The 14,448-nt window shown below is 48.2% G+C and overlaps 2 protein-coding genes across 5 annotated transcripts in view; one reads left to right on the top strand and one right to left on the bottom strand.

The window, feature by feature from the left end:
* Positions 1-9,498, top strand: part of PPT1 (palmitoyl-protein thioesterase 1) — a 30,647-nt gene extending 21,149 nt beyond the window's left edge. For 2 of the 3 annotated variants that reach the window (XM_040974291.1, XM_040974289.1), the window contains 4 exons: positions 3,450-3,540; positions 4,271-4,369; positions 6,149-6,220; positions 8,189-9,498. In XM_040974291.1, coding sequence (XP_040830225.1) covers positions 3,450-3,540; positions 4,271-4,369; positions 6,149-6,220; positions 8,189-8,311 — 385 coding nt within the window. In that variant the 3' untranslated portion in view covers positions 8,312-9,498. The remainder of the gene's footprint in view (positions 1-3,449; positions 3,541-4,270; positions 4,370-6,148; positions 6,221-8,188) is intronic. The other variant, XM_040974290.1, reaches the window with a different exon arrangement.
* An 83-nt stretch (positions 9,499-9,581) lies between these two features.
* The window catches only part of CAP1 (cyclase associated actin cytoskeleton regulatory protein 1), a 28,455-nt gene continuing 23,588 nt past the window's right edge, over positions 9,582-14,448 (bottom strand). For both annotated transcript variants that reach the window (XM_040974288.1, XM_040974287.1), the window contains exons 8-13: positions 13,614-13,791; positions 12,160-12,344; positions 11,864-11,987; positions 11,643-11,725; positions 11,161-11,304; positions 9,582-10,729 (exon numbers count right to left, since the gene is read on the bottom strand). In XM_040974288.1, the coding sequence (XP_040830222.1) occupies positions 10,646-10,729; positions 11,161-11,304; positions 11,643-11,725; positions 11,864-11,987; positions 12,160-12,344; positions 13,614-13,791 (798 nt within the window). In that variant the 3' untranslated portion in view covers positions 9,582-10,645. The remainder of the gene's footprint in view (positions 10,730-11,160; positions 11,305-11,642; positions 11,726-11,863; positions 11,988-12,159; positions 12,345-13,613; positions 13,792-14,448) is intronic.

The following is a 14,448-nucleotide window of genomic DNA, read 5'->3' as shown; positions in this document are numbered from 1 at the left end:
GGTTCTTTGTCTTTTCCTCATTGGTCTGTGTTCCACACGTACACGTATATTTTGAAATTGACTTATTTTCTCTTGATTTGAAAAGCAGAGATACAGAGGCAGAGAGATCGTCCATGTATTGGTTTATTCTCCAAATGCCCACTGCAGCCATCACTGGCCAGGCTGGAGCCAGGAACCTGGGACTCACGGCGGGTCTCCTGGCTGAGTGGCAGGTTCTCAAGTACTTGGTCCATCAACTGGTGCCTCCCAAAGCACACGTGAGCAAGAAGCTGGAATTGGAGGAGCCAGGCCTTGAACCAGGCTTTCTAGTATGGGATGTGAGCTTCCTGTGCACTGACTTACCTACTGCACCATACACTTATCTCTCACTTGGGGCTTTTTAAAAAATTAAAAAAAAAATTTTTTTTTAAGATTTATTTATTTTTATTACAAAGTCAGATATACAGAGAGGAGGAGAGACAGAGAGGAAGATCTTCCATCCGATTATTGAATACCCAAATGACCACACTGGCCGATGCTGCGCCGATCCGAGGCTGGGTACCAGGAGCTTCTTTCCAGGTCTGTCACACAGGTGCAGGGTCCCAAAGCATCGGGCCATCTTTGACTGCTTTCCCAGGCCACAAGCAGGGAGCTGGATAGGAAGTGGAGCTGCCGGGTTTAGAACCGGCGCCCATATGGGATCCCTGCGCGTTCAAGGCGAGGACTTTAGCCACTAGACCATGCCGCCAGGCCCGTGGCTTTAAAAAAAAAAAAAAGACTTATTTATGTATTTGAAAGGTAGAATGACAGAGAGAAGGAGATTTTTCATCTGTTGATTCACTTCCCAAATGCCATAACAACCAGAGCTCATCCAGACTGAGGCCAGGGACCTGGAATTCAATCCAGGCTTTTTCCAGGTGTGATAAGGAAACCAACTAATTGAGCCACCACCTGCCACCTTCCAGGATGTGCACAGCAGGAAGTTGTAATTAGGACACAAACCTTAACACTCCAGCATGGGATGCAGGTGCCCTACGTGCGGTCTTCACACCTGCCCCAGATTTTGCATTTAAAGCATTCCAAATTGTACCAATCAGTGACATTAGTTCCAGTCACATTGTGTGTAATGTGTAATTGTGTGTAATGTGTAACTGCCATCCAGCACACTAGCCTTTAATCCAGGTTCATTCAAACTTACACCAGTCCTGATGCTTGTTGCATAAAGCTGGTCCCCTGTCTGTATTTTCCTATAGTTTTCTTCAGGTTCCAAATTGCATTCTCATGCTTTTCATCTGTCTGGGGGTTTCCTGTGTTGGAGTATCTTTCTGGGTCTTTCCATTCAATTGCTTTGTCTGTCTCTATCCCTGTTCCTAAAGTGTTCTTGTTACTATGGAAACTTCCAAGTCATGACTCTTCATGGACTTTTACAGTCTCATATGAATTTTACAATTACTTTTTTGTTTTAAGATCATTTAAAAATTTTTTATTTGAGGGCCCGGGGTGATAGCATAGCGGTTAAGGTCCTTGCCTTGAACGCACCGGCAGTCCTGCTTCCCATCCAGCTCCCTGCTTGTGGCCTGGGAAAGCAGTTGAGGATGGCCCAAAGCCTTGGGACCCTGCACCCGTGTGGGAGACCTGGAGGAACTTCCTGGCTCCTGGCTTCAGATAGGCGCAGCACCGGCCATTGTGGTCACTTGGGGAACAAATCATCGGACGGAAGAACTTCCTCCCTGTCTCTGCTTCTCGCTGTATATCTGCCTTTCCAGTAAAAATAAATTTTAAAAGTCTTAATTTTTTTTTATTTGAAAGGCAGAGTTATAAAAAGAAGGAGAGACAGAGAGCTCTATCTGCTGATTCACTTTCCAAATGGCTACAAGAGCCGACACTAAATTGATGTGAAGCCAGGAGCCAGGAGCTTCTTCTGGGTCTCTCACGGGAGAGTGCAGAGGCCCAAGCACTTGGGCCAACCTCTGCTGCTTTCCCAGTCTACAAGCAGGGAGCTGAATCAGAAGTGGAGCAGCTGGGACTAGAACTGGTGCCAATATGGGATGCCATCACCACAGGTGGATGCTTAGCTTACTATGCCATAGCACTGGCCCCTAGAATTAGTTTTGTAAATCCCATCAAAAATCCCCTTGAAATGTCTAGTGGAGTGTCTTTGGAGGGGTTGATATCCCTTGCACCTGCTTATGCATTGTGGCTCTGCCTGAGGGGGCTCTCTCCTCTCTCTCAAGCCAGGCAGCATTTTCCCATTCATACCACACCACATGGGTACCCGCACTCAAGAGGCACAGGAGGGGGACTGTGGAGTTGCCGTCGGAGGTTGAGTGTGTACCCCATGTGCACCCAGCATGGCAGCTTGACTTGTCTTGTTTAATGTTTACAGTACAGGCTCTGGGGGGATTGTGTGGCTGTGATCGCAAACCCAGGTTTGTTTGACTTAAAACTGGTTCTGCTCACATCATTGCACAAGCAGAGCGAAGATGACAGCCTGGTGGCAGTGCAATGCCGTCTGTCCCCATGCGCTGGCTCTGGAGCACAATGGGACCATGGTATACTGCTTGATCTCCCTGGCTGTCAATGTGAGGCCCATGGCGACACCTCCTGGGTGGAGGCTCCAGAGGACTGAGCAGGTGTCCATGTTGGTACATGCGGTGTGCTATGTTGGCATTGTGTTAGCACCTGTCAGAGCCATGCTGGCTGAACAGGCAGGTGGCGGCGGCCCTGTCACCATGTGTGGCCTGTGGTTGGGGAGCTGGGCCTCCAGACCTGTCCTTTCCCACTTGTCCCGCCCCCATGCTCTGTCTTCCCTTCCTTCCAGAGGCCAGTGGTCAGGGGGTCAGTTTCTGTGATGGTGAAGGATGGGACCGGAAGGGAAAGGGAAAAGGAGACTGGAGAGAAAGTTGCCATGAAGCCAGGGGCGGAGCCGCATCTGTCTGTCCTAACTGCTATTGTAGCAGCCACACATCCGCCCTTTGTTCTGGAGCACAGTGTCACATGCCAGGATTCTGCAAACTGGTGTCACCGCTCCATGCGGGGGTGAGTGCTTTGTGGGTGAGAAGGTCAGCTTCCTTGGCAAAATGACCGTAGGGACAGATGACCGGATGGAGCGACAGAGGCAGAGGTGAGGTTCTAGCCGAGTGCTGCAGGATGAGTAGGAAGCAAAGGGGAGTGAGGGCACCTGGGTTGTGGCCATGATGCACCAGAATGCAAGAAGTGAAACAAGGCTGCATACCACAGTGGAAGCAGGTGCCAGGGAGCCCTCTGTCTCTCTCAGGCTTTTTGCACCATGCTGACCAGCCTGTCCATGTCTTCACACACTACCTTGCTGATGAGCTGTTTCACAGGCCCCTGTCTTCCCTGTTAGTTTGCAAAGCCCAGGCCTGAGGGCTGTGGCTTTGGCCCTTTACAAGGTGACCTGCTCACTGCCGACTCACCTATGGCCTGGTCACCTCTTTCTCCCTGTGCAGCCTGGTGCAGGCAGAATATTGGCATGACCCCATCAAGGAGGACGTGTACCGCAACCACAGTGTCTTCTTGGCAGACATCAATCAGGAGAGGGTAAGCCTCCGGCCCCACGCTCAGTACTGTGTGTTTGTTTTTCTGCCCTGGGAATGGGGAACAGGTTGGTGGGGACTGCGTGCCTCGGCTGTGCCAGGCAGCACCCAGTACATGAAGTTCTGTTGTTACAAGGCAGGGCTTATGAGACTCGGTCTCTGTGGGGAGGCTGGCGCTTGCCTGGCCACCTGCCCTTCTGTCCGACCCCTTCCTTGCTCTGCCTCATCTGCATATGCTGGCAGGTTGGGGGTGAGCCTTGGGACTCACAGCTGCTGTCTTACATGGGGGAAGCCCTGTGGGGTTTTCTCAGAGAAGACAGACCACAAAGGACACTCACTGAACGTGGTCTGGCCACGAGCCTGGGTGCGAGGCCTCATTAAACTCTGTTGCTCCACTTGCAGTAGGCTCATCTAGAAGGTTCTTTTTGTGTTCAAACAAAAATTTTGAAGGGGAAAACAAATGGAGAACACAGACTAGGATGACAGAGTACACAAGTTCTTATTTTGCCATAGTGTCCTGTGGCTGGAAGCCTATGGAATGGGGTGATGGTCGTACCTGTGTGCCAGGGTGGGTGGCACATCAGCCTGATAGGAAGGGAAGGGAAAGTTGAGTGAGGCACTCTGTGGGCGGGAATGCCAGGGGAAGCAACATGGCGGCCTACAGCTGGCCTGAGAGTGCTGTGAGGCTCCCAACCCCGTGCTGTGATCCTGAGCCTCCACGGCCTTTCTTCCAGGGGGTCAACGAGTCCTACAAGAAAAACCTGATGGCCCTGAACAAGTTCGTGATGGTGAAATTCCTCAATGACTCCGTTGTGGACCCTGTAGAATCTGAGGTGAGTCACTGGCCTTAGGGCCAGGACACTGCAGAGGGGGACAGGAGCTGAACCACAGCTGGCTGCTGGGACAAAAACCCTCCGATCACTTTGCGTAGAGCTGGTTCTTTGAGATCCATCATCGGGACACTCAGTTGGCTATACCCTCCCAGTTCTACTCTCCATCCCCCAAAACTGCATGTATAGTTACATAATTGCATTTTTGGTGGTGGTGGGTGGAAAGAGCCCACAATTGTAATCAGATTTTTTTTGAAGACTTTTAAAATTTATTTGAAATACAGAGGTACAGGTGGAGAGAGAAAGAGCCAGAGCTGGCTCAGGGTGAAGCCACTCCTTTACCCCACATGGCAGGCAGGAACCCAAGTCGTTGGGCTATTGTCTGCTGCCTGTGACCATGTATTAGCAGGCACCTTGGTCTGAAGTGCAGAGTAGCCAGGACTCGAACCAGACACTCAGATAAGGGACTCAGATGTCTCAGGTTGTGGCTTAATATGTTACACAACAATGCTTGCTCTTGCCCCATTAGTTTCTTCATTAAGATTTACTCGGGGAGATAGTGTCATGGCATAGCAGTAAAGTCATCACAGTGCCAGCATCTTGTATGAGCTTTCAAATAAATAAATCTTAAGGAAAAAAAAAAACTGTTTGAAAAGTAGATAGAGAAGCAGAGGCTTCCACCTATTGGTTCACTCCCCAGATGATGTCAGTAGCTGGGGTTGGGCTGGTGGAAGCCAGGAGCTGCTTCTAGATTTCCCTTCTTGGGTGCAGGGACCCAGTGATTGGCGGGGGCATCTGCTGCGTTCCCAGGTATATTAGCAGGCAGCTCGATCAAAGTGGAACAGCAGCATTGGAACCAGTGCCCATAGGGGATGCCAGCCCTGCAGGAAGCAGCTTAGCCTAGCTTGCTGTGCCATAACACCATCCCTGCTTTGTTTTTAGTCTGCCACATTTTGGGATGGCCCATGGCCCATGAGCTAAGAATTTTTACATTTCTAAATGCTTGGTTGGGGGAAGGGAACATTTTTCAATTTATTTAAAATTTTAATTTCTCTTTGCAGTATTTTGGGGATTTCATTGTTGAATTCTTGCACACTTTTTCTTTAAAAGATGTATTTATTTTTAAAATCAGAGTTTCAGCAAATGAGAGAGAGAGAGAGATTGGCTGTGCCACAGTGCTGGCCCCTCATGCACAACTTTTTAAAAATTATTTCAGGGACAAGGTGGTGGCACAGCTGACCAAGCTGATGCCTGATACAACCCCAGAATCGACCATGTTTAAATGGTTGGGAAAAAGTCAAATAATTTTTGACATGTGAAAATTATTTAAATTCCTATTTGTGTGTCTGTGAGGTTCCTCAGAAACAGCCATGTTGCTTGCAGTGGCAGCAGAGTTGTTGTGACCACATGGCCATCAGAACCCCCTCAAGTTGTATGTGCTATGTACACAAAGCTTGCAGACTCCCATCCTACACCATGAGCCGTTTCTGTGCCTCACTAGACTGGGAGCTTCTTGGCAAGAGGGCCCACTCTTCATCCTTGAATGTCTAGGTTTTAGCTCAGGGCTTTTCACAGGGTAGGCCTGCCGTACACACAGATGGCAGAAAGCCCGGGGAAGGGCAGAGCTGCTGTCCTTGAACAGGAAGGGACCCAAGGGCTACCCTTTGCAGCTTGCCGTGCTGCTGTGGTTTCATGATAGTTTGTTAGTGGTCTTAGTGACTTAGCCAATTGCCAGTAGTTTGGTGGTGACCTTCTGATGTGACTTTTTTTCCTTTCCTGCAGTGGTTCGGCTTTTATAGAAGTGGGCAGGCCAAGGAAACCATTCCCTTACAAGAGACCACCCTGTACACACAGGTAACTGCAGAGCTGGGTCCTGGGGGCTTGGTGTGTTCTCATCCCCGCCCAACTTCTCGAAGCTGCCAGGTGTAGGCCGCTAGGTTCTCTTGTGGCAGATGTGCCCGATATGGTGCCATTTTATAGGGACCTCTACAGCTTGAAGGTACTGTACCTCAGTTTTCAGCATAAACTAGAAAAGCAGCATTTGATGGAAAGGTTTGGAACTGGCTTCCTTTGCCCAGGTGAAGTCTGCTATAGATTCAAGAAACCCCTGTGTGTAATGAAAACAAAGCAAAGGTTATGAGAGCCCCGGCATTAGGTGAATGGACTGGAGCTGTCAGTTCTGTTTAGCATCAAGTCTTGTCTCTCAAGCAGAGTTGCCCTATTTCACCACCCTCAATTCTAGGACCTTCTACACTTTAAGGAATTTCTACTGAAGACACCCTCAAAGGCACATGGGGTTACATCTGAATCAATCACCTTCTCCTTGGTGACCATCCAAAATATGAAATTCAAACTGCTCCAAAATCCAGAACTCCTTAGGTGCCCACATGATGTTTCCAGTGGAGAATGCCACACCTGAGCCCATATGATCAGCTGTAGTCAGAACACAGGCACACTCAAAATATTTTGGTAAACATTTCTTCAGTTGCTTCTTGATGTTTTGGCTAAGAACAAGTGTAAAGTGAGCTTTAGGCTGTGTACAAGGTGTATTTGAAGAATGCAGATTTTGTTTAGGCTTAAGTCCCATCCCTGAGATATCTATGTGTCAGCAAATACTGCAGACATATGAGGCCCCAGGCTTCTGGGTAAGGCATACCCAACTTATAATAACCTTTTCAAGTATTTTTTTTTTCTTTTAAAGATTTATTTATTTTTATTGAAAAGGTAGATATATAGAGAGGAGGAGAGACAGAGAGGAAGATCTTCCATCCGATGGTTCACTCCTCAAGTGACCGCAATGGCTGGAGCTGAGCCAATCTGAAGTCAGGAGCCAGGAGCTCTTCCGGGGCTCCCACATAGGTGCAGGGTCCCAAGGCTTTGGGCTGTCCTCAACTGCTTTCTCAGGACACAAGCAAAGAGCTGGACAGGAAGCGGGGTGGCCGGGATTAGAACCAGCGTCCATATGGGATCCCAGCACGTGCAAGGCGAGGACTTTAACCACTATGCTATGCCGGGCCCTCTTTTCTTTCTTTCTTTTTTTTTTTTTAAGATTTGTTTATTTTTATTGGAAAGTCAGATATACAAAGATCATCTGTCTGCTGATTCACTCCCCAAGTGACCACAATGGCCAGAGCTGAGTCAATCTGAAGGCAGGAGCCAGGAGACTCTTCTGGGTCTCCCACATGGGTGCAGAGTTCAAAGGTTTTGGGCCATTCTCAACTGCCTTCCCAGGCCACATTCAGGGAGCTGGATGGGGAGCAGGGCTGCCGGGATTAGAACCGGCTCCTATATGGGATCCCAATGTGTAAGAGGTAAGGATTTTAGCTGATAGGCTACCATGCCGGGCCCCTCTTCCCAAATATTTTCAAAGACTGTCTCTTTTCATTTGCTCTCAGGTTGGGTAAGGTAAAGAGAAAGGGAAGCTAGGGTCTGATAAAGAGTGGCGAAATTCTAACTTAGAACTTCCTGACTCTGTAACTCAAGCCAGTGGCAGCCAGGGCAGGAGTGGCTCTCTGGCGCTGCCGCGCCTGCTCATCTTCATGACCACAGGATGCTTCAAGCTCAGGGCTCGTTATCCGAGTGCTGGACGTGTTGAGTTACCTGACACTCCCATCTTTGAGAACAATCTATTTGCATTCACATTTCTTAATACTTAGGAAGAAAAACTTGGAAAGAGGTATCCTTTCTGGCATTTCCAACAATACATTTCAGTTTTAATACTAAGGAGAAAAAATTATACTTTGAAAATATAGCTCGATGTCACATGATGTTAATTTTACTGTTTGTAAAACTTTTCATTAAACTTATGGTCTTTCTCTGCAGGACCGCCTGGGGCTAAAGCAAATGGACAAGGCTGGAAAGCTGGTGTTTCTGGCTACTGAAGGGGACCATCTCCAACTATCTGAAGAATGGTTTTATGCTCACATCATACCCTTCCTTGAGTGAAACCGCTGCTGAGCTCTGGCATCCCTGGCTCTTCCAGACCACCTGGGGGAGTTCCCTTCACATCTGAGCTCAGAGCCTGCTTGCAACTAACCCTTCTCACCTGTCTTCCAATGTGCCCTGCTTGGAAAGATCAAGATGCGAACCTTATCCTTTGTGGCCTCCTATCACCATATGGTGTTGAATGAAGGTTTCATTAGTTAATAACCATGGGGATTGCTTTACAACCGTCTTGATGTGTTCAGGCTGTCTTGAAAGGGAGTTGCGCTATAGCTCAGTGCTGATGCTGACACTGAGCCCACTCTATCCCCGGAGACAGACTGTGAGGGCAAACATCCTTTATCAGTAGAGTCTTACCAAGCTTCATACAAAGCAAAAGCTGGTACCCAGGCCAGAGCACCCACACGCCACAGATGCTTTTTCAGTTCTGCTGGTAGGCTAGTGCCTAGATAATGTTTTTGCATCATGTGGTAAGGCTAGACAAACTCCCTCCATCCAGCAGCTTGCTTCTGCAGTACTCCCTTTGTCTCCTCAGGCAGAAATTAGCTGCTCTGTTGCAAAAGCATGGAAGCAACACCCATTTGGGTTGCTTAAAAGAGGAAGTGTACTTCTTGCCTCACCTAAGATGGGAAGGGGGCTGTGCACAAAGAAAGCACGGACTGAAGGTTAAACTGAGGCAGCTGGTTCTTGCCCCGCCATGCCTGACTAACCTGCCCTGCCCTGTGGACTTGTGTTCCGGATGCCCTGGCTTCCTCCGAGAACGGGAGGAACAACAGGACGAGTTCCTTCTGTGTAACCTCTGACCCACCGCCAGGGAGCCGAGATGGCATTGCCCAGCGCACTCCCGAGCTGTCAGAGAAGGGCTCTGTAGTCACAAAGCTGGACAGCAGGGCAATCCCTTTCTCGGCTGAGGCTAGCCCACATGAGAGAAGTTCTGTTAGAGAAAACTGACACTGGCCTGTGTTTCTCACACCACTCGAGCCTGGGGATCCTAGGCTGCACTGTGCAGAAACTGAGCAACACTGAGGAGTTCTGTTTAGAGAAACACATAGCTCCGCTCTGAAGCAGCACCTGCCAGTACTGCAGGGCTTACCCTGTGGGACTCCCCCCACCCCTTAGGGCCTTCTTCACAGTGATGAAGATAACGGCAAGAAGTGGAAGGATATGAAAATTTATGAGGTTGTCTAAAATAAAAAATAGTCTTATTCCTGGTGTCATTTTTCCCCCCCAATATTTTTATATATCTTTACAGCAGATATCATAGGAAAGCAAGTTTGGTATTAACTTTATTCTATTTTCTGTATAACTTTAAGTACATAAAGGTTTATTTCCACAGGCCTCAGGAAATGGGTAGAAGTCACAGGGCAATCTCTCTTCCCACCAAAAAAAATGTTGCATATTTTGGTAAGTGTTTGTTCTGGAGAGAAAAACTGAAATCTGCATTAGAAAAGCTGTGCAAGATCCTTACGCACACCCAGACTCAGAGCTGGCCTGCAGTGGAAGCCCGAGTCCTCTGCTCAGGGGCCCAGACAGTAGCCACACACTGTTGAGTATGGCAGGCAAACGAGGCAGTGAAGGCAGGTGACACTTAGTGGGGAGGGAAGAATGCCATGTTCCTTGGAATGGTGTGGTGGTCTTTTTCTTTTCTTTTTAAAGATCATCTGTAGGAAGGTGCAGGGCAGGGATCCCAGAGAAAGTAAGGGTCCAGGTGCCCTCAGCTGATACTGAGAACCCACTGTCCCGTGGCTGAGGTGGACTTAGAATGGAATGCAGGTTAAAGGGAATGCTTACAGGAAACAGTTTTGCTTGGAATGCTGGATGGCCGGGTCCCAGCCTGTGCTCCAGTGCCACCCTTGCCTCACTTGTCAACAGTGAAAGATTAACTTGGTTAGAAGAACTGTCTGGAATCAACGGCTTCTGCTACCTGTATGCTTGTGGTTAGGAAAAAAGGCTCGCTATTTTATGAATATTTAGAATATTTATGAATATTCTAGTCTAATTCCTGGGACTGTCCTTCCCAAAGGACCGTCATTGGTCGAATGACCCCAAAAGCTGACAGCAGAGCTGTACCAGTGCTGTGTGCGGTTCCTCGGGAAAGGCTCGGCGGAGTGGCTGCGCTGAGAGAAGCAGCTGCCCCGTCCGCAGGAGATCGACTGCCCTGCTACCCTACCCCGGATCTCAGCCTGAGGTATGCTTCAGTGGAGGCAGGTAGCTCTGCTTCTCAGCAGAGAAGCAGTGTAAGAGCAGAAAGGCGGAGGAAATCTAGAAAAGAACCGTCTTGATACAGAGTTATCCCATGGTGTGCGGGGAGAGGGCAAAGACCCAGTGGCACTTCACTTAACCGGCAATTTCTGTCACTGTGGTGACCAACTTCTGGCCGTTCCAAATGGTCTTGAACTGCTCTGGGACTGGGAACTCATTCTGCAAACAGAGAAGACAGGGTGGATCTGAGTCAGGGCTAGAGAAGGAACTGCGGCCAAAGTCCACACTTTGCTGCCAGTGCTTCCACTTACCCCTGAGAGCCAGGGAGGAAGTCGTGGGACAGACAGGAGGCAGGGAGTATACAGCTAGTCGCTGCTTGGTGTTCGGGCACCTTGCACTGACTGTACGTGAAAACGCAGCCCCTGCTCAACAGGGCGCCCGGACTATTTCTACCCTCTGGTCAAGGTAAGAAAGGCCAAAGCCACCTCCTTTGGAACTCCACCATGGGACATGACTCCATTTCTGCGAGCTTTTGGTGTGTCCTGGTGGATTTAAACTTCACAGTGCAAAGTGTCCCTCAAACAATGTTTTCTAATGCAGCCTTCCATCTCTTTCTGGTTTGAATACCAAACTACTACAGAGAAACTTACGAAGTCCCCGCCTTCTGTAGGAATGAGGATGTTCATCTCCGATGATTTGGCACTGACGATCTCACAGTCCAGGGAATTCTTGCTCAGGTAAGTGTGGCAGCCATCTGTTTTGTTGATGGAAATGGTTGGCACTTTACCCATTACCTGCAGAGAAAACCAAGAGAACTGAGTCCCAGCAGCTGGTGGAGCGGACAGTGGTTAAGTTGCAGGGAAGGCTCTCACAGGTTCCCGTGACTCAACAACTACAGGACAAGTGCCCAGATGCTTGACAGATACTGGATACCAGGGGCTGGGCAGGGATGGGCGCTATGCAGAGCTCCCTTGAAGAGCCAGCTCTCTGCTGCATCCAGAGCAGCTCAGCTTACATGCTTTGTAGAACCTTGTAGAATCGGATTCCCACCAAAGCGGCATCTGTGGGTCGGTTGTGTTGCTTTCAATTAGTTCCCCAGGGATTGAAAGACAGAGCCAAGATATCAAGTTACCTGAACTTTAACATCCCTACTGTTGATGATCTCCACAATGCCCACCACGTCATCGAACACCAGCCCGAGTTTCTTACAGTTATCTAGGAGAAGAGAGGCAGCAAGCAGGTCAACAGTATAAAGGCAGTATGTTTCAGAATCTTTAGGAAGAGGAGGGATAAAATAATTCTAGTGCTCTCTGGTTCTAGGGCAGAGTTTGCCCAGCAGCCACAAAGACTCACCTACTGTAATGGAGTTAATCTTGCCCTTGATTTGCAATGTTGTGTTGACACACTTGTATATGTAAGCCACCTGTTTCAGCTCTGTGTCCTCAATCACCAGGTTAGAAACATTCTCTTGATTTTCCTGTTTAAAGAGACACCCCGGGATACTCATGACCAAACACATGTCAACTAAAGTAATAGGCTTCCCCAGACATCTTAATAATCTGAGTCACAACTCTGCACTCATTTGAGCTCTATGTAAACCCCTCGCCTCCTTGACTCCTCGTTCCCCCGACCTGGGTATGTTAACTCACCACTCTCCATTTCTTGCCCTCCAGTTCAAGTACAGCTGGCTCTTTCTTTGTGGCTGGCTTGGAGGATGGGCTGGTTTGGGGTTTAGGCGCAGAGAATGGTTTGGGGCCACTGCGCACTGGACCACTCTGAGCCTTCAGGGCAGGGTTCTTGTGAGTCTTCATATCATCAGACACGTGTTTCAGGGCTGCAAAAGCAACAGCTGCCTCGCTCCTGTCCTTCGTACCCGGGCTCTGGGCTGAGGCAGTAACGGATCCCCCTCTGTGTCAGGGGATAAACACCTAGCAGAAAATTCAGAGCCCAAAGCCAGCACCTTTGAGATGCTGTGTTGCAGAAGTACTTATATAATTTCCTCCCCCAAGGTCCAATTAGGTGCTTCCATTTAAAAAGGAAAATATGAAAAATGTATTTGAGGTCAAGGATAGAATGGATATGTAAATGCACAGAGAAAGATCTGAAAAAGACATCTGCCAAATATATACTCACAAAATATGTGACGTTTTTAAAGCAATAGGAGAGGGGAAAAATGTGATAGGAAAGAAAAATAACAGGAAGTATCATGCACAGCAAACCCTCCCGCAGTCAGTGCCGGCATTTCAGTCTCTTAATGCTTGTTTTTAGTTTTATTCAGTCGTAACCATATACTATGCCAAGAAATTTGGCCCAACCAATTAACACTAGATAAAAACATTGTCATGTTAACCTAGTTTCTCAAGTTATTTCTTGTGCATTTTAAGGGAAAAGATCCCATCATTTCCTTCAGCAGGCTCGCACACACCTCACTCCTGAACACCATCAAATCTGTTTACTGCATAACCAACACCATGTGGCCTCTTTAGTTCTACCACCTATGTGCCCGTACTTAAAATGCTAGATTTTATTTTTAAGGCTATATGGGTCATTGTAGAAAAAAAAGTACAAATGGCTGCCATTAAGAGGACATACCATCAACAACTTCCAATCTCCCTCACTGTTGGACATTAAGGTGATTATACCATGTACAGCTACTACAACAATGTCTAAAACTCTTAGATGCCTGTATGGATAGACACCCTGCAGAGTACTTGCACCAGCTGCAGAGAATGGTGTTCACTTTCTCTGTAACAATTTTAGCTTATTCTCAGGCAAGTTTTCTATGTGACTGCTTATTTGTCTTCTAAGGAAGTAAACCCCGTGACACAATGACTTGCCAAAGTCCATGGAGACAACTGTCAGTTCTGTGCCTTGGTACAGTGTATATAGCACCTAAGTCACTATCTCATGGGACAGATGGGTTCCCCCAGTTGTACTCAATGTCCAGGTCAGCCAATTTTGCTGTCCCTCTGGGCAACCTGAAGGGACCTGACATGCAAATGAATTCTCTCCAAGACTGGTTTATACTAGCTGTTTGTGTCTCTGGCTGGGGAAGTCTACTCAAGTAACTTGTGCTGTCAACAGTTCAGGACAGAGGACTCACCATGTGTGATGCTCTCTCCCTGATTAATCTGCGCAAACAGTGCTGAGCGGGAGGCAGAATCATCAGCGCCTGAACTAGTAGGGACTGGTGGGGGAGGAGGGCCAGGCGGTGGGGGAGGAGGGCCTGATCCAGCAGAGGGTCCCGATGGCAGTCCACTCAGTTCTTTTGCCACAGGCCCCTGGAACAGTAAGTACAGGCAATACAGTCATGCTTTCTCTTCTCTGTGCCCTTCCCAGTGGAACCCTATAAGTGTCCAGCCATACCTGGGGTCCTCATGAAGGCAGTGCTTAATGCTTCTTACCCACGTTCAACCTGGCTTTATTCTCATTTTTTTCCAGGGATCCAATTCTCAACATCCCTCTTTTTGTGTGCCCTTACCTGACTGCAGCTGTAAGCCTGAATTCCGCAATACTTGACATCTTCCTTGCTCTATTACTGGTACCTCAGACTCAACAAACTCAAAAATGATTTCGCCATTTCCTGCATGCTCCCCTATCTGATAATCACCTCCTTATTTCTATTTCTGTGAAAGGCATTAGCACCCAGGCTTGAGTATTTCATCTTTGAGGCTTTCAGCTGCTCCAACTTTGTACACTCCTTCTATTACTTTGGTGATGATCTCCTACCTTCTTTTCTGTCTATAGCCAGCCCACAGTCACGTCCAGGGTTTGGGCAGCAGTCCTTCCCCCTCAGCCTCTAGACTGAGATTCTGTTCAGGACAGATTCTATCAGTAGCACTCCCTTGGTTCACATAGTCTCAGCCTATTTTGCTTCCTAGGCTTTTCTGTCCCCTTCTTGACAACACAGACGATTAATCTTGACATCGATGATTTAT

The sequence above is a fragment of the Ochotona curzoniae genome, unplaced genomic scaffold, assembly GCF_017591425.1.
Source record: "Ochotona curzoniae isolate NIBS_2020 unplaced genomic scaffold, NIBS_Ocur_1.0 contig_2404, whole genome shotgun sequence".
NCBI lineage: Eukaryota > Metazoa > Chordata > Mammalia > Lagomorpha > Ochotonidae > Ochotona > Ochotona curzoniae.
Note: the sequence above shows the minus strand (reverse complement) of the source record. Positions and strands in the feature narration are given on the sequence as shown.